The sequence below is a fragment of the Myodes glareolus genome, chromosome X (assembly GCF_982192425.1).
Source record: "Myodes glareolus chromosome X, mMyoGla1.1, whole genome shotgun sequence".
Classification (NCBI taxonomy): Eukaryota; Metazoa; Chordata; class Mammalia; order Rodentia; family Cricetidae; genus Myodes; species Myodes glareolus.
This window is the reverse complement of record NC_142053.1, coordinates 80,531,142-80,558,699: the sequence shown is the minus strand read 5'-3', so window position 1 is coordinate 80,558,699 and position 27,558 is coordinate 80,531,142. Positions and strand designations below refer to the sequence as shown.

General features: G+C 41.4%; 1 protein-coding gene and 1 long non-coding RNA gene across 3 annotated transcripts in view; one reads left to right on the top strand and one right to left on the bottom strand.

The window, feature by feature from the left end:
* The window catches only part of LOC146889149 (uncharacterized), a 94,218-nt gene that overhangs the window by 50,481 nt on the left and 16,179 nt on the right, over positions 1-27,558 (bottom strand). The gene's annotated exons all lie outside the window — the stretch shown is intronic.
* Positions 14,310-23,262, top strand: Cdx4 (caudal type homeobox 4). The gene is made up of 3 exons (XM_048417821.3): positions 14,310-14,932; positions 20,460-20,605; positions 21,670-23,262. The coding sequence occupies exons 1-3, from the start codon at positions 14,431-14,433 to the stop codon at positions 21,874-21,876; spliced, it is 855 nt and encodes a 284-aa protein (XP_048273778.2). The 5' UTR covers positions 14,310-14,430; the 3' UTR covers positions 21,877-23,262.

Sequence of the window (27,558 nt, the reverse complement as noted above, 5' to 3'; positions counted from 1 at the left end):
TAGGATTAAAGGCGTGTGCCACCACCGCCCAGTGGGATCCTGCTTTTTAAAATCCAATCTGCTTGTCTGTATCTTTTTTATTTGGAGAAGTGAGACAGTTAATACTGAGTTGCTATTGGCAGGTGTGTCTTGATTCCTGCCATTCTGTTGACTTTGTGGGGATTCTCTTAAACCTCTTTTGATTAACTGCCCTAATTTTGTTTACTTAATCCTGTGGCAATTTCTTGTGGCTATCTTTCCCTTCAGATTGACGTACTCCTTCCAGTATCCCCTGTAGAGCTGGCTTAGTGGTCATCAATTCCTTTTTAGTCTATTTTTATCGTGGACAGTTTTTATTTAGCTTTCAATTTCAGCACACAGCTTTCCTTCGTATAATGATCTGGTTTGGCAGTTGTGGACTTTCAGATCTCAGTCTTCCCAAGTCCTTCTGGCTTTCAAAGTTTCTGCTGAATAATCAATTAGGTGTCATTCTGATGAGACTGCCTTTATAGATTGTTTAATCCTTCTCTCTTTAAACTTTCAAAACATTCTTTTGTCTGTTTTTTTTTACTATAATATGTCATGGAAAGGTTCTTTTCTGGTCTTATTTATTTACTCTTCTGTGGACTTCTTTTGTCTGTCTGGGCATCTCTTTCTCTAGCTTTAGGAAAATTTCTTCTATGATTTTTTTTATGGTTTTCTGACAGTGTTTCTGGAAACTAGCTCTTATAGACTTATAGACCAGGCTGGCCTCGAACTCACAGAGATCTGCCTGCCTCTGCCTCCTGAGTGCTAGTATTACAGGCGAGCACCACCACTGCCTGGCTTCTATGATTTTTTTTAAATTTTCTTTATAACTTTGGTGCAGCTTTTTCTATGCCCATAATTAGAAGATCTGGTCTCAGGACTGGAAAGATGGCTCAGCCATTAAATGCTAGGCTCACAAAAATAAAATAATAATAATAATAATAATAATAATAATAATAATAATCTGGTCTCTTCATGGTGTCCCAGAGCTTTCATATATTCCATTGATAATTTTTAAAAATTCATCATTGATTTTTATTGAAAGATTTAATTTCTCTACCTTAGTGACTTTTTTTTCGTTTTTGAAAAACATACTATCTTGTTTTTTAAGCTGGTTCTTTTTTTTTTCTTCCTTCTTTCTTTTGTATTTTGTTCTTTTAAATTAGAGCCTTCTTTTTCTCCATCAGTGGTGGTTTTTGCAATGTTCTGGGGAGACTAAATTGGAGTAGGATTGAGGTGTAATGCCCCTCTTTGGGAATTACTCTGTCTCTTGTCTGTGTCAGTCTGAGCCTCCTTCCTGGGTCTGCAGCTTTCGTGGTGAGTTCTGGAACTCCCCTTGTTATCTGTGGGCCTTGCTGTGAGCCAGACCCAGTCCCTATCATGCATGAGTCTGCAGTTTCTGCTGGGGCAACTGTAAGATGTGGAACTTCGCACTTGCCTGTGAACCTAATCTAGAGTTCCAGCCTGTCTCCACTCTGGGTCTGCAGCTGCCGCTAAAGCAGCTGTGAGATGTCTAAAGCAATCTTGAATAAAAAGAGGGATCGCTTTATCTGATTTCTAACTGCACCTCAGAGCCACAGTAATAAAAAGCATCATGGCATGGACACAAAAGGAAAGTCATAGATCAATGGAGCAGAATAGAAGGCCCAAGTACGGAAGTTTGCCAAATTACAGCAACACTATCGTTGACAAAGATACCGAAAAGATACAATGTAGAAAAGACATCTCTTTAACCAATAGTGCTGGGAATTTTGGATCTCAACATGCAAAAAAGATGTTTGTCATTCGTACTACACAAAACTCAACTCGAAATGGATCAAGGATATGTGACCTGATACTGTAAAATTGCTAGGACAAAAATTAGGGAAAATATTTTTATTTATAGGTGCAATCAAGGACTTCCTGAACAGAACTCTCACTGTTCACAAAGACTAATAATTGGCAAATGGTATCTCATGAAATTAAAAGGTTTCTCAAGGGAAATTGTCAATCAAGTGAAGAGGCAACCCACAGAATAGGAGAAAATCTTTGCCATCTAAGTATCCAACATTAGTGTCTAAAATATACAAACTACGGGGTGGGAGAATGTAAAAATCAAAGAAACAACCAAATTAAAATGGGCTATAGAACTGAACAGAAAGTTCTCAAAACAAGAAATACGAATGGGTAATAATCATAGGTTAGCACGGAAAGACTGATTTAAACCACCTTAAGGTTCCATCTCACTGCAGTCAGACTAGAGATAACCTGGGATACAAATGACAAGGAAAACCAGCATGGATGTGAGGAGAAAGGCATCTTTTTACCTTTATACTGTTAAGAGCATAAACTAGTGCCGATTTGGGAATAAGTCTATAGGGTCCTCAAAAAGCTAGAAACAGATCTGCCACATAACCGAGCTATATACCATTTCTGAGCATATACCAAAGGATGTTATGTCCTACTCCAGAGACTCTTGCACATCCATGTTCACTATTACTCTATTCACATTAGCTCAGAAATGAAAACAACCTAGACATCCATCAGCAGATGAATGGATAGAAAAAAAATGTGGTGTATATGTATATATACAGAATGGAATAAATATATAAATATTTAATATATTTGTTCCATTATAAATGAAATAAATATATACAGAATGGAATGCTGCCTAGCTGTAAAGAAACAAGAAATTTGCAGGCAAATGGATGGAACTAAAAAAGATTATATTCAGAGAGGTCATCCAAATTCATAAAGACAAATGCCACATGTTCTCTCACATTTCATAACATTGACTCTTTTGCTTTAACTTGGAGTTGATACAGAAGTCAGGTAATTAGAAATGGGATACTGAAGATGCGTGCATTAAAGGAGGAAATATGGCAAAATAAAAATAAAGAGGGAGAATATTGTATGCAGAAAACTTTAAACATGGAAGGAGTGGTGGTGGGCAAATAAGGGATGGGGGAAGTTTAATCAAAATGAAAAGTGGATGGATTAAACTATATGGAAATCTACCTCCCATTTTATAACCCACGTAAAAAACAACCAGAGATGATACTAAAAGGAAAGACAGTAAAGAATAGGGAGGAATACTCTGGGTTGAAGGTATAAAGTAGGGATCAGGTCATAGTGGTGACACATGACTTTAATCCCAGCACTCAGGAAGCAGAGGCAGGCAGATCTAGGAGTCCAATACCATATGGTCCATAAAACAAGTTCCAGGAGAATCAGAGCTACACAGAGAAACCCCATCTTGAAAAAAAAGAAAAAGAAAAAGGGATAAGTGCGGATGGGAATAGGGAAATAGAAAAGAATATGGCAAAGGAGGTGGGTTAACCAAAACTAATACTATATGAATAAGACTTACAGAAATCCAATACTTTGTGAGTGTCCTGGTTAGACTTCTATTGCTGTGAAAAAAACACCCTAGCCAAAAGCAACTTGGGGAGGAGAGTGTATTGCATCTTGCAGGTTAGAGTATATCATTGAAGAAAACCAAGGCATGACCTCAAAGCAGAAACTGAACCAAAGACCATGGAGTAATACCACTTACTGACTTGTTTTCCATGGCTTCCTCAGCTTGATTTATTATGCAACCCAGAACTACCTGACCAGGGGTGGAATAGGCCACAGAGGCTGGGTCGCCAATAACAATCATTAATCAAGAAAATAACCACAGTCATGTCCACTGGCCAATAGGTGAAGGCAATTCCTTCATTGAGGTTCCTGTCTTAGTTAGGGTTTCTATTGCTGTGAAGAGATGTCATGACTACAGCAACTCTTCTAAAGGAAAACATTTAATCGGGTGTCTTATATTCAGAGGTTCAGTCCATTGTCATCATGATGGGACATGGCAGCATGCAGACAGACATGGTGCTGGACTTCAGAGTCCTACATATTGAATGGCAGTCAACAGGAAGTGAATGGTCTCACTGGGCATGGCTTAAGCACATATGAGACCTCAAAGCCCATCTCCATAGTAACACACTTGCTCCAACAAGACCACACCTATTCCAACAAGGCCACACCTCCTAGTAGTGCCACTTCATTTGAGGGCCATTTTCCCTCAAACCACCACAGATCCCTTTTCTCAGAAAATTAATATACATCAAACTTCCAAAAAACAAGCAAAATGGGCCTCCTTATCAACTTGGTATACAGATACAACTGACTAAACCATAAGTTTTTCTTTCTTTTCCTTTCCCTCAAATCTCGGTTAATATCACAGTATAAAATGGAGTATGTGATCGTTTGAAAGACAAAAGCCCCCATGGTCTCAGGCACTTGAAACTTTGTCTTTAGAAGGTGGTTCAGATTGAGAAAGTTTAAGAGGTGTGGCCTTTGCTTTGAGGGGTGGGGAGGCAGGTAAATCTCTGTGAGTTTGAGGGCAGCCATCTACAGAGCAAGTTCCAGTACCACCAAGGTTACACAAAGAAGCCCTGTTTCAAAAAACGAAACAAATAAAAAATGAAGTGTGGCCTTACTGGATAAAGTTTGTCACTAGGTATGGTCTTTGAAAGTTTAAAGATTCATGTTATTCTCTAGTTTTCTATCTCAGCTTCATGGTTATAGTTCAAGGCCTGAGTTCTCAGCTTGCTACCCCAGCCTCCATGCCTATCATTTCCCCGCCATGATGAACTCTTATCCTCCTGGAACTGAAAACTCAAATAAACTCTTTTATAAACTGTCTTGATCGGGGGCTGGAGAGATGGCTCAGTGGTTAAGAGCACTGACTGCTCTTCCAAAGGTCCCGAGTTCAATTCCCAGCAACCACATGGTGGCTCACAACCATCTGTAATGGGGTCTGGTGCCCTCTTCGGGCCTGCAGGCATACACACAGACAGAATATTGTATGTTAAATAAATAAATTAAAAAAAAATAAACTGTCTTGATCATAGTGTTTCATCACAGCAACAAAAGTAAATAAATAAATAATACAGAGTAACTTTAAAAGTCCCACCAACTTCAAATTTTTCAACTTTGTAAATGTCCAAGTTTTCTTTAAAATATCCAGTCTCCTAATTCTATGTTCCTGCTTGATCTGAAAGGGAAGAACCAGGGCATAAAAACAACTAAATCAGTGTAATTTTTCAACTAGACAATAGTACAAATGATACTTCAAATTTGGAATTTTCAATAAATTACATGTAATATTCAGCATTACATCATACATAAGATTTGTACTAAATAATCTTGTTTGACTATAGGCTACGGCAAATATTCTCAGTGTTTTTAAGATGGGTAGGGGTAAGCTGTGATGGTCAGCAGGTTAGTTGTTTCAAATATATTTTCAATTTATAATACCTTCAACTCATGACAGATTTTTCAGGCAGTAACCCTATGGCTAAAAGTATCTGTACTGAAGGAGAAAAAGAAATATGGAAGATGACATTAGAAGACATTGATAATTCATATGAAGCTACAGTAACCAAGGCAGAGTTGGATGATAAAAAAAACTTAAATGTACTATACACCTGAGTGTAGAACTATAAAACATCTAAAGACAATTAAAAAGAAAACCTAGATGAACTTGGGTATGATGGTAATATTTTAGACACAACACCAAGGAAAAGTTAAACATAAGAAATATTTAACAAGCTGAACTTCTTTAAAATTTAAAATTTACATACTGCAGAAAATAGGGTCAAGAGAACATGAAGACAAGTCATAAACCAAGAAAAAACCTGGAAGATACATATATAATAAAAAGCTGTTATTAAAACCACACAATTTGCTAGGAGGTGGTGGTGCACACCATTATTACCAGCACTCAGGAGGCAGAGGCAAGTTCCAAAGCTACACATAAAAACCCTGTCTTCAAAAACAAACAAACAAAAAAAATAGACCCACATAATAACCATTTCTTTTTTTGGTTTTTCGAGACAGGGTTTCTTTTTTTGTTTTGTTTTTTATTTTTTTCGAGACAGGGTTTCTCTATAGCTTTGGAGTCTGTCCTAGAACTAGCTCTTGTAGACCAGGCTGGTCTCGAACGCACAGAGATCTGTCTGCCTCTGCCTCCTAAGTGCTGGGATTAAAAGCGTGCGCCACCATTGCCTGGCATGTCTTAAATCTCAACAGTGACCTACTTTCTAGGCCATAGAACCCAAAGGCACGTTCCGTGCCCCACCCCACCCATCTGAGTCCAGAAGACCTGGGAACAGTCTCTCCATATCACAACCATCCCACACAGCATCTGCAACCACCAGAGACTTGGCCTCACCCCCACCTGAAGAGGTGAATATCTGGGGGTTCTAAGTTCTAGGCCAGTGTCTCCAAAGGCACATTTTGTGCCCCACCCCCACCCAACTGGAGCCCAGGAAGGCCTGGGAGCAGCCTCCCCATGGCCCTAACCATACCCCTTCCCCTGTAATCAGATTGATGACTCCTTGTAGTCATCCTAGAACCTTCATCCAGTAATTGATGGAAGCAGATACAGAGATCCACAACTAAGCACTAGGCAGAGTTCCTGAAGTCCAATCATAGAGAGAGAAGAACGACATTATGAGCAAAGGGGCCAAGACCATGATAGGGATACTCACAGAAACAGCTGACTCAGGCTAGTGGGAGTTCACTGACCCTGGACTGACAGCTGGAGAACCAGCATAAGACTTAACTAGGCCCTCTGAATGTAGGTGACAGTTGTGGGGCATGGGCAGTGGAATCAGTATTTATCCCTAGCATGAACTGGTTATTTAGAGCCCATTCCCTACGAAGAGATACCTTGCTCAGCCTAGATTGGGAGTGGGGGGTTGGTCCTGCCTCAAGTGATATGACAGATTTTGCTGACTCCCCATGGGAGGCTTCACCCTCTCTGAGGAGTGGATGGCGGGTGGGATGGGGAGAAAGTGGGGAGAGTGAGAGGATGGGGGAGAGAGGGAACTGGGATTGGAGTGCAAAGTAAGATTGTTTTAAAAATAAATAAAAACTCAACAATGAGGGCCAATGAAATGGCTTAGCATTTAAACAATTTGCCGCCAAGCCTTAAAGCCCTGAGTTCGAGCCCTATATGGTAGAAGGAGAGAACTGATTCCCCCAAGTTGTTATCTGGCTCCACACACATGCCATGACATGCCCCCTCTACAACACATGAATAAATAAAATGCAATTCACTTTTAAACTCAACAATAAGAAAATAATCTGCTTTAAATATGAGGAAAACTAAAAAAAAAAATATGAGGAAAACTCTTGAATACCTCACTGAAAAGGTAGATAGAAGAGGGGAGAAGTTCAATATTGAAGCCTAAGGTTCATGTGAATATCTGTGGTCTGGGAGGCTAGTGGTGGCCATGTCGATGTCCAAGGCGCATGCTAGGTTGCTGTCTGTGCTCTGTGTTGCCCACAGGCCACGTTGTTGTCCGTAGCCTGTGCTGCTGCCAAGGGCTATGAATTCAGGTGTCCACGCCTGTGCTGAAGCAGAGGGCCTTGTTGATATCTGTGGTCTGTACTGCCACCAGAGACCAGTCTGTGGCATGGGCTAATACACCAGAGGCCATGTGGATGTCCGTGACCCCTGCTCCCACAGTCCGTGAAGGGCAAAGAAGCTTCTTGTGCAGTGTGATCAATGATGGCAAACTCAAAGTTGGAAAGGAGACATAGAAAGCTTCTGTGACAATCTCTCCCCCAATCCCCATCCCCCTCCCCACCCCACCCCCAAAAGAAGCAGCCACAACAGGAAGTGGTTGTGATAAGGATGCAAAAGTGTAGCTTTCCGCAACTGAGGACTTCTGGTGTGTGTGGGAGGGGTGGACAGGGACACAAAGCCACTCAGTTTTCTTTAAGGGGCTGGTCACTGGGAGTCTAACCATGCTTCAGTGAGTATATAGGCAACACAAATTGGAATTTTTCTTATTTTTGTAGGGGAGGTAGATTTTGGGGGGGGGCATAGATCTGGGAGGACTGGGAGTGAGTGTGATGGAGTGAATTATTTGAAATTCCCAAATAATCAATAATATTATGTTAGAAAAAAAGTTGAACATCAGAATATTAGGGCATTACAATGACCAGAATTCAGAGGACTGTCAACACTACACTAAATACTGGCAAGGATGTAAGACACCTGTAACTCCCATGTGTTGCTACAGGAAAGAAAAACAGTAGAGACACTTTTTGAAGATTCTCTGGCATCTTCCCACAAACCAAATACGCTATTGTCATATAATCCATCAGTTGTGCTTCATGATACTCAAATGCACTGAAAACATGTCTACATAAAAACTTGCACAAGGGCTGGGCGGTGGTGGTGGCACATGCCTTTAATCCCAGCACTCGGGAGGCAGAAGCAGGCAGATCTCTGTGAGTTCAAGGACAACCTGGTCTACAAGAACTAGTTCCAGGACAGGCTCCAACTCTACAGAGAAACACTGTCTCAAGAAAACCAAAAGAAAAACAGTTGCACATGGATACAGCAGCTTTACCTGTAATTGTCAAGATGTCCTTTAGCAGGCAGATGAATAAATAAACTACAGTATATTTAAACAATAGAATATTAGTCACGGCTAGAAATTAATGAGGTATAAAGCTATGAGAGACATAGTGGAACTTTATATATGTATTTCTGAGTGAAAGAAGATGATCTGAAAATGCTATATACTATCTAAGTTTTACTATATGGCCTTTTGGTAAAGATCAAACAGAATTAGCTAAAAAAGAACTGGAGTTGCTAAGGGACAGAGACAAAAAAGTATAAATAGGCAAAGATTAGACCAATAGGGCAATGAAAATATCCTATATAGTCCTGTAACGGTGCATACAGTCATATATTTAACAACACCCACAAAACATAGTATCAAGAATAAACCCTAAAACTAGAGTTTGCACCACTATGGTGACAAATGGTTATGGCTGATGAAGTTGTGAATGTGGTTTTATTTTACTTTGATCAACTTACTCGCCCATTCCAGCACCTTCTGGACCTTACAGCAGGCATGTTCTATTTCAGAGCTTATCTTTCCTGTTACAGTCTTCCAACTTTTCCTTGTCATGCTGTCTTCCTCATATATGGCCACAGTATGCTAACCCAGGCGAGCATGAAAAATGTCTTAAGACTAAAGGATTATTAAGCAGCTTTGTGCTGGATTTTTCTTTTTTTAACCTTTGGCCAGTTACCAGGTCTCATTGAATTTTCAGTCCTACTCCTTTCCTCTACTAACATGTAAAACAGAACTTAAAACCATTCGAGTCCTACTCCTTTCCTCTACTAACATGTAAAACAGAACTTAAAACCATTCGATCCCTTTGATTTTGGTGAGTCTGATGGAAATGTCCAGGAGCAAATGCCTGGGTTCTGCCTGGGAGCACATACATGCTCTTGAACTGGACTTCTGCTTCTGTTCCTCCAGCAACCAGTTAAGACTTGAAGTTCTTTTTTTTTTCTATTTTAGAGTCAATCATTTTTATTCTGTCTAGCTATCATTAAGACCCCTTTGCAATGGTTACAACACTGGTCTTACAATATCTCCTTATTGGGGTTGATCTTTGCTTTCCTTTGCCCTCTCTCTTTTGTAAAACCCTCCCCATATACACGTCTGAGACCTTCACATTAGGCAGTGGCCCCTACTTGCCTCCTCATACACAACTTCTCCCTCCCAGAGTGAAGTTGTCCTCGAATGTCTAAGAAGCCTATTTCTTCACTACGTTAACTTTTGGCTTTCACCTAGCTTTGGATCTCCACAGTTTCTTTTATTCTCATTAACCAAAACTGGAGATCTGACCCTTCAATTAAGGTTACTATATGGTATGGAAGGTCTTTCTGTCTATGCGTTGCTTTTATTGGTAAATGAATAAAGAACTGCTTTGAGCCTTTGGTAAGGGCAGAATAGAACTAGATGGGGAAAGCTGGGCTGTATGCTGGGAGAGAGAAGGGTGGAGTCAGAGAGATGCCATGGAGCCGCTGGAGATAGGCATGCTGAAACTTTGCTGGTAAGTCACGACCTCGTGATAATATACAGATTAAAAGAAATGGGTTAAATTAATATATAAGAGTTAGCCAATAAGGAGCTAAAAAGCTAGTGGGTCAAGCAGTGATTTAATTAATACAGTTTCTATGTGATTATTTCAAGGCTAAGCTAGCTGGGTGGTCGGAAACCAACAAGCAGCCTCCCACTACAACTATAGAACTCTAGTCCTCAACCATTCCAATGGGATCTTGTCCTAATTCTTCGCATTCTTGCAAGATACTCTGATCTTATTATAAAACATACTTTGGTCTTTCTTTGACCAATTAGAACCACTAGTGATTCCAATTCTCTAAAATACCTTCTTTGGAAGTGCAAATATTCATCAGAGTGATGAAGATGGTTAGAAGATGAAGTACATCTAGCATCACTAAGGCTCCAACAAGATCAAGGAGAAAGGTCAGAATGGGTAAGTAGATTGCAGTACAAAGCTTGAATGGAGAGTCAATAGGCAGAAAAGTCCACACTGTTCTCAGTCTTCATATCAATTACCAAGCATTCCATTCATGGGTGGAGCCAAGGAGGCATGGTAGGGTCATACTTTGTAGTCTCAGACACTCTGTGGATGATAGCAATAATAGCTCTTTGCTGAGCACACCGTTGGTGCACTGAACCCTCTCAGCATCACTGTAAAGAGATTTCTATTGTCTGTCCCATTTTTCGTATTGAAAACTGAAGCTGAAAGAAGTGGAGTGCCTTGTGGAAGTCCATAGTGAATTATGCTTGGGCTTTCCAAGTTACATGGGTTATCTCCTAGTATGTGCCTTGGGTAAGTTTCTGATCTAATCTCACCCTCGGTTACCATTCCAGTAGAGATGGACTTAAGTTCTGAACTCTGGTGTGTCCTTCTCTGGACTAGGAGGACCCTAAGATTGACAACAGGATCCAACCTCAATAAGACAAAGAAATCATTTTGCCCTTCAAATCCCTTGGTGAAGGCTCAGACCTGGCCTCAGGCTGGGCCAGGGAGGTGGAGAAAGTGGTTAGAGAGGAATGTGCTAGGGCCTAGGACGGAGAGATGCTCTCAACTGCTCTAAGCAGCGTTAAGGAACCAATCTAGGTTTAGAAAAAATTTGTCAAGCCAGGCAGTGGTGATGCACGCCTTAAATCCCAGCACTCAGGAGGCAGAGGCAGAAGAATCTCTGTGAATTGAAGGTCAGCCAGTTCCAGGACAGGCTCCAAAGCTACAGAGAAACTCTGTCTAAAAAAAAAAAAGAAAAGGAAAAAAGAAAAAAATTGTCAAGTGATGTGTTCTTCCAGTCATTAAAAGGTTTAATTAGATCCCCATGTTCATCAATAATTCATACACAATATCTCCTTCATGCATTAAATTTAACCTGGACAACGAAAGGAATCATCCGAGGGTTTGAAGTCTCATTCCACCTATGCTTCTGTAAATTTCACTCCCTGCAGCAAAGCTGCCTCTTTGGTTAATATTCAAGTTAAGAAAGAAATCAAAAGTTGCTTTAAAATAAACTAGATTCCTTGTCTGTTCCTTTCCCAACACACACATACACACATACATTCATACATGTACTCACATGTACACAAAACAAAACTGGAGAATCCTGAAGTGGAACCCTGGCAAGCACCGGGCAGTATTATTACCAGCCCTGCCCCCATGCCCTGCAAATGGGTCACTGGGTCACCATGGTTTCCAATCCACAATCCAAAGGTCCTTTCACCATCCAAAGGTCCTTTACTGATTCAGTACATAAATATTCCCCCAAACTGCCGAGTAGAGGGTGTTCCGTTCTAGTGGATACAAACACATCAGCCTATGTTCTCTCAAAGTGCTCAGATCCCAAAAGAGTCAGATAAGACTTCAAACAGCCCTGAAGCAGACCAAACAGTGACAAATATTTAGGAACAGGCATCTCAATGTCCAAAGCAATTCATGGTATTCATCGACTCCAAATCCTACAATATCTGTACCTCATTTAGAGAAAAACCTAATCCTAATTACAAAGTCTTGCTCCTCCTTCAGCACTTGGACCTCATCTAGTCTTTAACTGCAAAGCCTTTCTCCAATAGAAAACAAACATTGTCTCATTCTCTTTCTTTCTTTTTTCCTTTTCTTTTTTTCTTTCTTTTTTTTCTTTTTTTGGTTTTTTGGAAACAGGGTTTCTCTGCAGCTTTGGAGCCTGTCCTGGAACTAGCTCTTGTAGACCAGGCTGGCCTCGAACTCTCAGAGATCCGCCTGCCTCTGTCTCCCGAGTACTGAGATTAAAGACGTGCACCACCACTGCCAGCACAAACATTCTCTTTCCACTTGGTCCCTTGGTATAGATCTTTCCTCATGACATATTCCATTAACTCTTGTAATTTATGCACATAGTATTTCTAAGAGAAATTCTTGGGGACCACTACATTTAAAATTGCAGCAGCTCTCTTCAACAGTCCACATCATCTATTGCTTTCTTTTTCTTCATAAAAGTTATTGCTGCTTGACATACCACAAAGTGTAATTATCTAATAACATCCCACTAGAATAAAAGCTTAAGGGCCAGTGAGATGGTTCAGTTGCTGACAAGCTTTCCAATCAAAGCTCAATCCCCAGGAGTCACGTGGCAGAAGAAGATCAACTCCTACAAGTTGTCATCTGACCTCCGCATTCCAACACACACACAAAGAAAACAAATAAACAAACAATAAACAAATAAATAAATGTTTAAAAATAGGATTCAAGTTTAATAAGGTCAGAGGCTTTATTCATACACAGCTCAGCACCCAGCACTTAATAAAATACTTGTTCTTCTCTGTCTCACTACAATGAGTGGACGTTTTCACTGCTTTCACGAGATCCTAGGACCAGTAGGGAAGGATGCAGGAGAAGGGGACAAAAAGTCTTTTTCTAGTAAGAAACTGCCTTTTGTGATTGTATGGCACCATTTTAGAGGCAAGGTAGGCTTCTATGCTTTGAGGCAACCCAGGAGGAGAGCATGCTGGGCATTCTCAGGAAAACCCTAGAATTCTAGCTTTCTTGGATCTTAAAAGCCTTGAGTTTGGGGAAAGGGACACTTGAGTTCTGCTATAAACAGGATCCTTTGGTGCCAAAGACTGAAACAAGAGGGCGCACCTGAAAACAAGTTTGTTTGGGGCCTTGTATCTTCATGTGCCTCCTATTCAAGAATACGAGTTATTGCTTTACTCTGAAAAGGCATAAAAGTTTGACTACATTCACTGTGTTAAAGGCTCCCATTCAACAAGTTATTGTGAACACCAACCTGCATCAAACCAATAGGCAGCTTGGTACTGTCTGAATTAGCAACTCACAGACTAGTTAGTGCTAAGCCCTGATACTGGCACAGCTGCAGCTGGAATTCCCAGAGTCAAGGTAGTGGAACCACCAGTCTAGCCAGATGTCTTTGGAAATTTGGATTGAGGAGGCCACCCATGTACCCCAACCAACACCTGGCATGACACGGTAAAGTGAACAGAACCCAAAACCTGTATGACCTGTGCTCTGCCCTGGCTGCTTCAGCACGCTCATGTCTAAAAGTTATCATGTTAAGGGCATTTCTGAACTTTCTTTGTGGGGTAAAGATTAGGTTGAACATTACAAGAAGGCCACAGAAGCTGCTTTGTTTAAGAAACTTAAAGCCTAGAACAACATCAGAAAAATTGACACCATATCCATGAGTCAACATAAACTGGACTCATTTTTGGTTTGGTTTGGTTTTTTAAAGGAGGAGGACTGGAGAGATGGTGAACAGTTAAGAGCACATACTGCTCTTCCAGAGGACCAGCGTTAGATTCCTAGAATCCACATCCAGGGACTTACAACCACCTGTAGCTCCAACTTCTGAAGGGTCTAGTCAGCTCTGGCCTCTGCAGGCACCTACAACACGGTGGATACTGAATATACATTTGTGAAGCAAACATTTGCCCATGGAAACAAAGCCCCCTCCTTGAGGAGTGTGTGGGTGTGGAAGAAGGGAAAATCCTTTACAGTGGCATAATGGGTCAGTGCCAAGTGGAAAACCCATACCAGGGGAGACCAGGAGAGCAGGCTGGGAAGGGGAAGATCAGAGAAAGGCAGACCTCAGTATCTTTTTTAAAAAAGTTGGTCAGAAATCTCTTGAGCAACAACTGCCTCCAAAAGTGCAAAACTGGTGCTAAGGAAGCAGAAGAATCCCTGAAACGGCACAGAAAGGCCGGGAGTCAGGGGAGAAGGTCTTCCTTGAAGAAGTGAACAAGATCCTGTGGACGCGAAATGACCCTTCATTTGAATGCAAATGCTATGTAAAGCCTGAAGCCCCTTGACGTCAGCCCAGCCTTTGGTGGCCCTCCTACGGCCCACTACCAGTCACCTGGAAACCTGGGGGGAAGAAAGGAAGATTGGAGTTAGTCTCAGACGCACAGAGGAGCCAGTGGTGCAGCTAGTGCTGACCCATTGATTCTCTCCTGCGTCTCAAATTCGGGTTGGCGCTAAGTTTACAGTGACCTCAGGATGGCTTAGGGGGCAACTTCTTCAATCCAAGTCATCATGTATGGAAGCTGCCTTTTGGAAAAAGAAGCGGGCATGTACCCAGGCACTCTCAGGAGCCCTGGAGGAGGCAGCACAACCGGGGTGGGTACCTCTGGGGGTAGTGGTAGTCCGCTGCCTGCCTCCAACTTCACTACGGCCGCAGCTTACCCACACTACATGGGGTACCCTCATATGCCTAACATGGATCCTCATGGGCCGTCGCTGGGAGCCTGGAGCTCACCCTACAGTTCGCCCAGGGAAGACTGGAGTACATATCCTGGGCCGTCCAGTACAATGGGCACAGTGCCCATGAACGACATTACCTCAAGCTCTCCGGCTTTCGGCTCACCAGACTACAGCAATCTGGGCCCCACCAGTGGCGCAAGCAACGGCGGTAGCCTGCCAGCCCCGGCCAGCGAGTCACTGGTCTCCATCGACTCAGGCACCGCTGGTGCCAGTTCTCCCAGCAGGAGCCGCCACAGCCCCTACGCGTGGATGCGCAAGACTGTGCAGGTGACCGGTAAGTAATCTATCCCCACACTGATCCTTTCCTCCCTGCTTTACTCTTGGTCCGCCTGGCCTCTTACTCTTCACTACCCCCGCCCTCCAGGAGAGTTCAGTTAAGCAGCCCACAGCGTAGCGGGTTGGCAGGATAAGTACTTCCCGCCTTTGCGCCTAGGTTCAAAGCCGGCCAAAAGTAGCGCTTGAGACGAAACCTCTCTTCGGAATAGTTGAGGTTTTTGGTTTGGTTTGGTTTGGTTTGGTTTTATTTACCCCTTCTGGATCAGTCAAGAGACTGCGCACATGGGTTCCTGATGATAAGGATTGGGGTCCAACCCTGTCGTAGCCCAGATGGGAAAACAGATGCACATGTGATGGACGGGGCGGGGTGGGGGGGGGGGACGAGAGCTGAAGTTGTTACCATGCTAGTCTGTTCTTTCTCCAAACCTTTCTCCACCCTGGTGTGCAGATTTGCCAAAAACTGGTGGTGCTCAACTTAGTAGGTGCTTAATTGGCAACCGACGACCCTTGTCTATGAAGGTTTTCAAAGCAAAGCGTCTCCGTGACAGGACTCTCAAGGAAACTGCAGCTTCCTTCGCCCAAATTAGCAGTGTCTGAAAACTATCACTTTCCAACGTCCCTTTGCGCCAAAGGAAGCGTTGAGGCAGTGAGGTTACAGCACTGAGCTGTCATTTCATATGACACAACACTCACACCTGCCAAGGTACAACCAGCATTATCCCCCAATAGGTGCCTAAAGCCCTCATTGCTATTCCAGCAGGTGTCCACGAACTGTAGAGGCAGAATGCAAGTCTGCGACAGCGACAACACACAAGGTAGCATAAAGTTGCCAGTTTAAGGTCTAATGTCGCTGCCCAGCAAGCCCTCATGGGCAACCACTGGGAGCGGGGAGTTGTTGGAGAGGTGCATAGAGAAAGTGAAGGATCCTTAGCTTTAATCTTGGACTGGGATGGGGTGACGCTCTTGTTTTCAGCTGTGGTTGTTCTCTTATCACTTACTTATTATTCTAATTCTTGCTCCGTTATTAGAAAAAATAGTGACGTTTGACTATCACGTTCATCCCCTCTGGAGACGCAAAAAAGATATGTCAATAGCATTTGTCCACAGGAATTACGTTGTTCATAATCCCGTGTTTTCTCTGTCCTCCAAAAAACATGTCCCACCTCTAGGAAAATTTTCATTCAGATGGAGGAAGCTCCAGTTTCATTATTAGGGTTAAACGTAACATTTACAAACTTACTTAAAGGCTGCTTAAAGGTGGTAGACAGCATTAAAAAAAAAAAAACAAGGGTGAGTCATGTCACTTTCAAAAATGAGGTTAGGGTAGGGCATCCATCCCCAGAGCTGCTGTTATATCTAATCTTGGGGATAAAATTAACATCCATTCACCAAAACCTAATAATAGGCAAAATACACATTTTTAAAAAGACATTATACTTTGCAACACGTTAAGGGAAGGATGCCACTGGCTTGTTTGTTGCTTTTAATAAAAAAGGATGAGGAGAAAGAGACATGATAGGAAAATTATGTTGTGATGAATTTTCTGCTGATGAGGGTAAAACACAAGAGTTTTATCTTTAAACCTTTTATTTTATATATATCTCAGAGCTTTCTTTGGATAATTCTGATGCCAAGAGAAGTTGAGAAGGAACCTCCTTAGTCTGTGTACCTTCATCTGTTAAACCCTCAAACCTGACTTTATTATGCCACCTGCCGAGTTTTCTCTTCAGTGTTGTTTAGAAACTTAAAACTGAGAATGATATTGCAACTGCTAAGACTCTCAGTAACTTGTCCTACAGACAGAACTTGGTTAACCAACTATTTCATTTGAACTCCTTAGAAGCTATAGGTTTGCTATATTCTCATTGCTCAGGTTGTTATTTATCAACAATTTTCGATGATGAATATGCATAAGAACACACATCACAGCGCACACATAAGTAATGCTTTGCATAATTTGGAGATTCTAGATTCACTGTGTCTGTTTCATGATATCAGGCCACAAACTCCACAAAAATAAATGTCATCACCCCATTGGACTCTCTGGACCAAAATGTACCCCTTTATATGATTAGCAAACAGATCAGGGGTTAAGTGTTTGTAAAATGAATGAATGAATCAGTCAGATCTTCCGAACTTTCTGCTCACCTTGGAGCATTGCACAACGTGTGGTTTAGGGCTGAGAGGAAAAAATCTGTGGACAGCAAACTGGAAGTAGCCCTTCCCTGGATTAAGGCAATCCAATGACAGGTTTGTACATTAATGAAAGTAATTGAAAGAGACTTTAGTTAACATGGGGGGAGCATTCATTACAGCTGTGATTCCTAATGAAAGCGAGGAGATTGACATGGAGAGTAAATTACTGCCTTCCAGATGATCATAGTTTTCCTTACTATTCTATTCCAAACACATGTCTTTTCAGAGCTCTTACAAAATCTTATCCAAAAGTTTCTATGAATGTCAACATTTTCATACAGGCTCATATTTTAAACAATGCTCAGTGCGTGAGAACAAATCGGGTTTTTGGTTTTTTTTTTTTTTTCATTTTCTTTAGTGCAGAACTATGAGCCTGTATGAGCATTGGTCAAGCACCATCCTAAGCAGAGCTGGAAAGACACCTCCCTGTTTACCAAAGGGAAATAAGTTTGATTCTTATTAAGCCACTCAACACTAAGGGAATAAAAGTTAAAAGCTCTATTCAATTAGGACACTTCACAAACTGAGATGCTTAATAGTCCCTGAAGCTTATCATTGTCTTCCTTGGCTTTTCATATTTTGTTGACGAATTTCTTAAATGAATTTGGATGTGATTTTTAGTTAAAAGCATGAAGAATTGCCATTAGGTGAACAGTCATCATGGTGGTACTGCCTTTTTAAGAAAACTGGCTTTCCATCATGATCCTATAGCTTCATGAGGACTTCTCTGCCTAGTAGCACTTTGACTATGAGTCTCTCCGCTGAACACCGTTTCAAACACACTTATGGTGATAGTAAGTCATCACATGTGGTGACATTGCCTTATGAACTGTGAGGGTGCTGTCTCCTTGGTGCTGGGAAGGAGCGCTATGAACTATGGAAGTGTTTGTTCACATCTTTGTAGAAGTAATGAAATTCTTCCTTTAGGGAAACGGAAATAGCTGTTCAATAAATCTTCGACTTTTTTCCATCCCTAAATCAACTCTCAATATTGGCAGAGAAGGAAATTCTCTGGTCTCAAAATGTCATCGTCTCTGGGAAAAACAGGAACCTAAGCAATAAAAACAAGTACTCTTCATGCTTTCTTTGTGTTTGGCTTTGGTTATGGAGACATGGACATTATGCTCTACCAGAAAGTGTCCAAATCCTGCACTCATGTTAGGGGAAGAGGCAATGGGGGAAAGAGATGTGGTTCTGAGAAGGCAGCCCAAGAGGAGTTGCAGGAAATTTCTATTTGTTTCTCTTTGTAAACTGTGCAGGTAGTACACTCCCCTGTCTTCTTGGGGGTTTAGGTCTTATCTATCAGATTGGGGCTACAGACCCCTTTTAACACTTGTTTAGCTTTGATATGCATCTAGGCCCTTCTCATCGCTCCTTTCTTTGGAGGTTATATTGCCGGAAAGGGTGAGCATTTTCATGGCAAATAAAGAGGCCTGGTCTTGACTTTTATTGTCCTCAGAAGAAACTGCAAGAGGGGAATTTATGACCAATGGGGGTGGGGAAGAACCGCAACCTTTCCAGAGTTCTTGAAGTCTGGTTATATTTACTGATTAATTGACTGAACTGAAGACACAGACACACACAAGTTGAATTTTAACCTTTCTGCTTCAAGTTAAAATTTAAACTCAGTTCCTTTTTGATCAGGAAGGGTTTTAGGGAATATCTCCTCAAAATTATATTTTAATCCTAAAATTTGAGGTTCTGAAAACATTAAAACTCAGGTTTCCATTTTTCATCCTTCAGCATACATTCTGTCTTTGGAATATGCCAAAAGTCAGATCCCTGGTTTCCTATGTTTCTGTATGGATTCAGAAATCTAGCTCAAAGTTTGGAGCTGTGAAGAAAGTTAGTTGGCTGGGATCCATCATTCAAGGGAGGGAATTTTCATTTCATTAAGTAGAACATAAGTTATCGAGCCATTTAGTTGAATCCTAAGCTAGATCTGTTTCTGCATCCATGCCCCCCCCCCTCTTCCTGGAGATGAAAGGGTGTCTGACATTTGTTTAGGGCTTGTAAATTCCAAGCCAATTGGTTGATGTTCCTGAATGTAAAGAGGGTTCAGGATGGGATCCATGCTATGTAGCTCCTTTGTTAGGCCTGTGCTGCATCTTAACACCTCAATGGAGTTTAGGGACCCACTTTAAAGAAGTCTTTGTCCTACAGGTCGCCCCCCAAAATCTCACATCAAAAACAACCAGAGAAGATCAGAAGAAGTTTCTAAGAGCCACAGGGAAAAAGAGCAAGATCCTAGAGGGGGTTAGAGAAACTGAAAAGAAAGGGAAACTTCCTAATCACCTTTAGAAAATTTGAAAGGAGGAATAAAACTCCATTTGAAGGAGAGCATGAGAAATTAGCTCAATGTTGTAACACAAGCCAAATGTTTGGATATCCTTTCAAAGCACGTGCAATGCTCACTTCAGTCTGCTTAAGTCAACACTTCCTCCTTCACCCATTCACTAGCCACTTGGAAATAAAAAATGCCTTAAGACTCCCACAGGAAAGCTATTACTTTTTGTAACAAATAGGAGCTATTTTGAAACATAATTTGCTAAATAGCAATGAATATTTTCTTTTCAAACTATACAAATTCTTTCTAGGTAGCACATGTAACTATGTCAGGATTCCAGAATAGTTTGCCACACTTGAAATTATACTTCCCAACAGGTTTAAACTGGGAATAAATCTAGCATACTGAATTGGGCATCAAAGGTACATGCTTGGGTCTATACTCCTATTTGGGTCACCAGCACAAATTCACTTACTTATACTGAACCTTGGGTTCCTTATTTATACAATGGGGATAATACATTTTCAGCATAATTCAACAGAGTAGGTAAGATGCTTAATGGGAAACAGTCATGAAAGAACTGCATAAAATGTAATTCATGGTGGGTGTTGCCATTGCTCTTCATTCCGTTGTTATATGTGGATGGGAATGGAATGAAACTTATGGGTTGAGTGTTTGTTTTAAATGTTTTGATATAGCAGTGGGCCAATAGAGTAGCTATAATCTGACTGATCATTTCAGGAGAAACATTAATATATATATACATAATATATATGTATTAATGTGTGTATATATATTAGAATGATGATTATATATGTATGTATATATGTATATAAATATATATATTAGAATGATGATTAGAATAGATATCATAGCCACAGATAATAATGCATTTAATGGAGAAATAGACATGACATATTTGATTTAAAAATATATTTGCTTTAAATTTTAAAGTAAAAAGTGAAAGTAAGAAGAGTAACTGGTTCCTTCAACCCAAATAATCTCCAAATAAGATGAAATGTCATGCTTTCTCCCCCAACAGGAAAAACCAGAACAAAAGAAAAGTATCGTGTGGTTTACACTGATCATCAAAGGCTGGAGCTGGAAAAGGAATTTCACTGCAATAGATACATCACCATCCGGAGGAAGTCAGAGCTGGCAGTTAACCTGGGCCTTTCCGAGAGACAGGTATTACCAAACATATTCCATATAGTCATTTCAATTGTCTAGAGTTTGGAGGAAATAACAAAATAGAGGACATATGCTTTCCTCAAGCACCGCTAAACCCACACTCAGCCTATGTTGTTTCATTGGCCTTTGGGTTGATTAACTATTGAACGGGTGGGTATCATGTGGGCCTGGGAATAAGAGATACAGTGGAGAGATGCAAAGAGATTTTAATTCCAATACAATTCATCAATCAAGTCAAACCTTGATCTGATCTCTCGAGTAGTACTGAGTAGGAGAAGTGAACATTTCACAACTCTGGCCACTCTCCGCTTCCTATCAGTCAAACAAACTGCAAGAGGAACTGCATACTAGTGCAACTCCATGGATGGAGCTTTTCTGCCATTCAAGATAAGGAATGCAATCTTCTTTGGGCTGTATGATGTTATGATGGCTGCCTTGAATTTAGTTAACTGTGAGTACTCAATGGAGATCAAGTTACAGCAATTCCATGAGCACCTGGTGATTTTCCCCTCAAGTCTAAAAGTGATGCTAGAATCATAGAGGTCTATAGAAAAAGGTAAAGTCCATTAATACACAGCCTTATCTCTTGCAGCTTGCATTCCATCCATGCGTAGGCACATTAACACCACTCTGGTACTGATTTCCAATAAGAAATAGATGGTATTTCATGACCCTGCTCACCCAGGTCTAGGTGTTGTTAACTTTTTAATATAAGGAAGTTTCTCTTAATGACTGACTGTAATCACCTTTGCTATTTAAATCGTTCTTTCTCATCAGCAGTCCTTGCTATCTTTACCTAATTATTGCTACTTCTGTGTCAGAGGATGCAAGGGAGTTTTGGTAGTCCTAGATTTGATGATTTCAGTCTCATTTCTTGCAAAGCGCCTGCCCTCTCTGAGCCACAGCTTTTTAGAATCTGTAAAATGGGTATACTTCACAAGATTACCATTGAGACTCAAATGAGGGGATGTTCAGGAAGAGGCCTTGCAAGGCCAGCAGTTGCTGTGTTTGACCACACTCGAAGTAGTCCCCATTAAGCGTAAAGCCATTTTGTGTTTCAGGTGAAAATCTGGTTTCAGAATCGCAGAGCCAAGGAGAGGAAGATGATCAAGAAGAAAATCTCTCAGTTTGAGAACAGTGGAAGTTCCGTGCAAAGTGACTCTGGCTCCATCAGTCCTGGGGAGCTGCCTAACACGTTTTTCACTACACCATCTGCTGTCCGTGGATTTCAGCCAATTGAGATACAACAAGTCATAGTCTCCGAATGAAACAAGAGCAGAGAAACAGAAGCACCCTTCCCATTGCAGTGTCTCTCTGGCCTCTAAGATAACAGCAAGGCAGTTGAGATTGGATGTAATTCCTTAGAAGGCAGAATTCCAAATAAGTGGACACACAATGAGTTGCAGAGATTTTAGAAGTCTCTAACATTCGGAAACTATTCCTGGATAATTCCTATTCTATGCTGTTCTATGTGGGCCTGGGCGGGAAGCTCAGTGATAAGTTTTGCTACTTAAAGTCTAGACTCACAAGCCCTTGCAACTTCCTTCACAATTTCAGAAACTTGCTTGTGAACAGATTTTAAAACACAGTCCTGCCCAGAGGCACATGTACACATATGTTCTTGTGTTTGTTATTTGATTCTGGGTGTCTTTATGGTCCTTTTTAGGATAAAGTAGGCAGACATTTATCTCTAGATACCTTTTCAAGCAGTAATTAAAAACGCCCAGTCTTCCTAACAAGCTAATTTTATAAGGCAGCATCGGGGGGTTATTATAAATCTATTGCCACTGGCTAATAAAACAAAGATCACTTTTCCCCTCAGATAATACTCACCTGTCATCAAATACCTAATCATAGAACTTGGGAGATGTAACCATTTCAAACCTTGTCAGAACAATGAAATCAGACTAGAAGAACACAGGCCAATTTAATTGAGTCGATAGCAAGGCAGATAGATAGTCACCACACAGAATAGCCTGCCCTCAATCTGAAAGAGCTGCGGTTCACCACTTAGAAGTATACAATCTGGGTTCTCAAATGGTGCTGCAGTGAGTAGGGTGGCCTGGCGCTTTTGTGTTGGCACGGTACACTGTTCACATATCAAAGTGGCCAAAGATTAGGCCTCCAGTTTTAAGACAAGGTCTCACAATTACCTGTTTGGGAGTTGAAAATAAGAACTGTGTCTTCCCAGTCCTTAAGAAAATGTCAGAAAAGGAGCTTATTCTTCTATGGCTTCTGCTGAGGATACATCAATTAGTGCTGAAAGATTTAAGGGAAAAACCTTCCACTTCTGACCTGACCTCTTGAAAGAGTATTGCTTACAACACACTTATGAGGAAGGTATCAATCACCCCATTTTACTGATATGGAAAATGAACTGTGAACATCAGGTCACTTTCCAAAGGCATAAAAGAAGACAACTACAGCCGTTGATGAGGACCTCAGCCTCCAGAGGAGGATCTTCCTCAGTTTGGAGTGAGAAGTCCAAACTCATTCTTAATACCTAAAGGATGTACCTTCAGCTGTAACAGTCCCATTTACCTGGAAGTTGCCCTTTCTTACTGTAAAACCTATTGATGTTTCTCTATTTCACTAGACTCTGAAAAAACTGAATTTTTTTCTTAATAGCATATTAAAGGCATTTTCTCTCAAAAGACATGTTTATTCTTTGAGTGCCGAGAAAAAGATACACCCCTACTTTTATGGCTACATTCCAGTGGTATATACTGGAGGCACGTAAACACCAAAGCTCAAAGGTTGTACTCCAAGTAGCCTTCAATAAGGAAGGGAGGTGGGGAAGGGCAAGGCAGGAATGAAAACTCAACAAATGGCCAACAATGTTCAGTGGGTTAAATGGGGATTAAGGAGGAATAGTCTTTTCATTATTTTTCAAATTTATGCATACTATTTTCACTCTGATTTTTTTTATCCACAAGGAATTTGCAGACTTTAGAAGAGTCTGCAATCTATTCAGTGTTCCAGTCTACAAATACTTCACTTAACAGCATTGATCTTATCTTAGAGTTTGTGTACAACTACAAAGAAAGACCATTGGGAGGACCTGGCCTATTTCCAAATAAAGAAGGAAGTAAGGCTGAAGGAAAGTTTTCCACTGTTGGCTCAAATCCAGAGAACTGGCCACTTCTCTGGTTGAAACATGTTAATATTACCAAGTCAAATCAAGAAGGGAAGGGGAGTCAGTAAGAAGAACTGGAAAGGCGGAATCTATTAGAAGGTGGTGTGGAGAGCACTTGAGAGGTAGTTATCAGTCTACAGAGATGCTGCAAAGGGGCTGGGAGTGTAGCGCAGTTTATAGAGTGTTTGCCTGGCATGGAATTCTAGGGCCAGTCTCCAGCACTGCATGCATGGAGCATGGAAGCTCATGCCTATCATCCCAGAACTTAGGGTATAAGGCTAGAGGGTCCTTGGCTCTATAATGAGCCTGGGCAGCTAGACCCTGCCCCTCCAAAAAGAAATACTGCAAAAATAATTACAGCAGAGTTACTACAACTCTGATAACAAAAAAAGGCAAGGAATCGCTAGAGTTTAGTCTATATAGGTAGCCACATTATGTAGTTTAGATTCTATCCCTCAAACAGGGATTACTGGCTCTCATATTCATACGTGAATATACTACTGAGGAGAGACACAAACAATAGACAATTACTGTGTTTCCCATATAAAGGCAATTAATAGGTTTGAAAGGTAGAGCTGACTTGGGTATACGATCATTAAGTCTTCAGAGTGGCAGTGCAAAGCAAAGAAGTCCTGTACATTACTGTGTGTACAATAATGTAAACTGATAGTAGATGCACTACCCTGATAGAGGAGTTTAGAAAATGATACAAACTGAGCGGCGGTGGTGCACTCCTTTAATCCTAGCACTCAGGAGGCAGAAACAGGCAGATCTCTGTGAGTTTGAGGCCAGCCTGGTCTACAGAGTGAGTTCCAGGACAGGTTACAAAGCTACAGAGAAACCCTGTCTCGAAAAACCAAAAAGGAGAGAGAGAAACACACTTACCAGAATCTAAGAACTCTTTTTAACACATCATTTACTTTGCAAACATGCACATTATAAAAATCACAAAAGGAGATAAGAAAATGAAGTGGAAAGATTCTTGAAAAAATGATGACAGAAGCCCTGAGCATGATGTCCTACACCTGTAATCCCAGTACTAGGAAGGTGAAGGCAGGAGGGTCAAGAGGTGATGTTCAAGAACAACTTAGACTGTACAGTGAGTTCAAAGCCAGTCTGGGCTACATGAAACTCTGTCTCAATAACAAAAATAGAAAGATAGAATAATGTCAAGATGTTCCAATTTTGATCAAAGACATGAACATATCTATCCATGAGTCTCAATAAATTCCAAGTAAGATAAAAATCAGAGATTACACTAAAGCACATTAAAATGAAATAAAATTAAGGCAGAAGATGGCCAGAGGCCCCGTGGCACTGGTAAAGGCTGGACAGGCACTACTCTGATGCCACTCTGATATGGTGGAGAGACGGGAAAGAGAAGCAGAATGGTTCATGTGCTGTTGAGTGGGGAAGAACTGAAGGGAGGGTCAACAGCTTTGTGAGTGGTCTTACTGCCACATGAGGCCATGTGATGTCTGAGCCAAGCTGCCAGTGAGGGTCTAGTCTCGGTCTCAGGCCCTACTGCAGCTGGGATCTGGGTTTAGGTTCATCGTCCCTATTAACCACCAAAAGCCAGGAGGATGTCTGTGGTCTGCGCTGCCTCCTGAAGCTATGTTGCTGCCTGAGGGCCATGCTGTGCTGGCCTCACCCCTCACTTGAAGTGAGAGAGTTGGCCCCACCCTTCACCAACCAACCACCACACAGTGGCACCCAGCAGTGGCATGGACGGGGGCGGGGGGGGGCAGGTATATTAGAACCATAGCCATAGGAGCTCCGCGAGTCTGGGCAACAGCAAGATTTCTAAGGAGTCTCAGTGAGGATCCAATACTGATGGTGTAACAAAAACCAATAGCCTCTAACCAGACCGATGACTCATTGCTATGAACATTTGCCAGCAAAGCTGTGTGGGCAAAAGGGAATTTTAATGTACTACTTAGTCCTCAAGCACTCTATAAAATATGAGTGTCAAAAATACACAGTATATAGATCATCCATCCTGAGCTGTCCATATCTTGGGCATGGGGCATATCTACTACAATTACTTGTAAATATTGAAGCAACATTGACCTATAAACCTCAAGATGAGAAAAGATTTGCTTTATTATGAAATCCTCACAATTTCCAAAAGCACCTGGAAAAGACTTCTGGGGCTTTGCTCGGTGTCAAGTGATTTTGATGTGGCTTCTCTTTGTTAGCCCTAGAAAACTGTGCAAGGGAGCTGATGCTCGTTAATGCTTGGATTTCTGGTCTTGGTCCACTTGTATAAGTGATGTACTTTGAAAGTGTTGATGTACAATCAAATTGGTGTGTGTTTTTCTTGTTGATTCTAACAGAGAAAATAGAAGGAGTTGGAACTCATTTGTCTTGCTTTTTTCATTTTTAAAATTATTACCTTATAGTTAGTGATAAATAACCATTTGCTGTATAATGCCTTACTATCTCATTAACAAGGCTGTTTTTAAAGAATCATAATCCTACTCCTTGACACCCCACATATTTTAATGTGTTAATGTCATGTGATGAAATGCTCCAATTCCTAGTCCCAGATGCTCAGCTTATTTTGAAAACCAAACACACACATCCATTTGATCTCCTTTTAGGAATGAAGTAAGGAAACCATCATTTTTTAGTTATCTATATTGTTCTTTTGGTGGTTTTCTTTCTTCATTCATATTCTTGAACAATAAGAACTTGGCTTGGGTCATAGTAGTTGTGGCTAACCCATATTTTGGCATGATAGAAGAAATGTATTGTGTCTCTACAGTTTTCTGGGAAAATTGGTCTTTTGGTAATTGTTTTTTCCATCTTTAATAAATATTTTCTTTAAATTTCAAATAGAGAAAAAACTATCAAATCCCAAATATATCCACCAAAATTAATTTTTCAAAAATAAATGAAAAATTTAGACATTCTTGGGTAATAAAAGCTGAAAAAGTGGGGGTAAAAAGCTGGGCAGTAATGGTGCATGCCTTTAATCCCAGCGCTGGAGAGGCAGAGTTCGAGTCCAGCCCAGTCAACAGAGGGAGTTCCAGGACAGCCAGGACTGTTTCACAGAGAAACCATGCAGAAAGAAAAACTGAGGAAATTCATCATCACTAGAGCTTCCCCACTCCTCGCCCCCCAAAAAACCCAAAATCTAAAGTGAGTTCTGGAGGCTGAAATGAGAAGAAATAGTAACAGCTGGCAGTGGCACCAGGATTTGTCCCTAATGTTTGGTCAAAAGTGACGCCCCTCTATCCAAAGAGTCTGGGATGATTGGAAGCATCACCCCAGTTCCTGGAATCCATTTTGGGATGTTTGGTCATAAATATCACCTCAGCTCCTTGTCACACTCCTATATCCAAAGAGTCTGGAATGTAATATTAAGCTGGAGGCATCACCCCAGCCCTCTAACACCCCTATATCCAAGAAGTCTGGGATGATTGGAAGGCCCTGACCTGGCAGGTGTCCTGGCTTGAGCTCCAACTCCCAGCCTGCCAAGTGCTGATCACCCCACTAGGGTCAGGACCACTCCCCCAGGCTATGGGGTTGGGGGGGAGTGGTTTGGGTTTATGTGTGTGCTCTCTCTGTCTTAACCCTGTCATGTCTCCAGCCACCCGGGACCGCCGGCAGAGAGATTTTTCCTAACACCTACTGCTTGTGCTGGCTTTTTGGGAACCTATGCTCTTTGGATGGATACCTTGCTCAGACTAGATATAGTAGGGAAGGCCTTGGACCTTCCCCAAAGCAATGTGCCTTACCCTCTCTGAGAATTGGGGGGGGGGGGGGCGTAGGTGGAGTGAATTGGAGGAGGGGAGGGAGTGGAAACTGG

Coding starts and splice junctions, on each gene's coding strand:
- Cdx4 (XM_048417821.3), top strand. CDS start 14,431: ATGTATGGAAGCTGCCTTTTGGAAAAAGAAGCGGGCATGTACCCAGGC. Junction 14,933..20,459: donor CAAGACTGTGCAGGTGACCG/GTAAGTAATCTA, acceptor CTCCCCCAACAG/GAAAAACCAGAACAAAAGAA. Junction 20,606..21,669: donor TGGGCCTTTCCGAGAGACAG/GTATTACCAAAC, acceptor TTTGTGTTTCAG/GTGAAAATCTGGTTTCAGAA.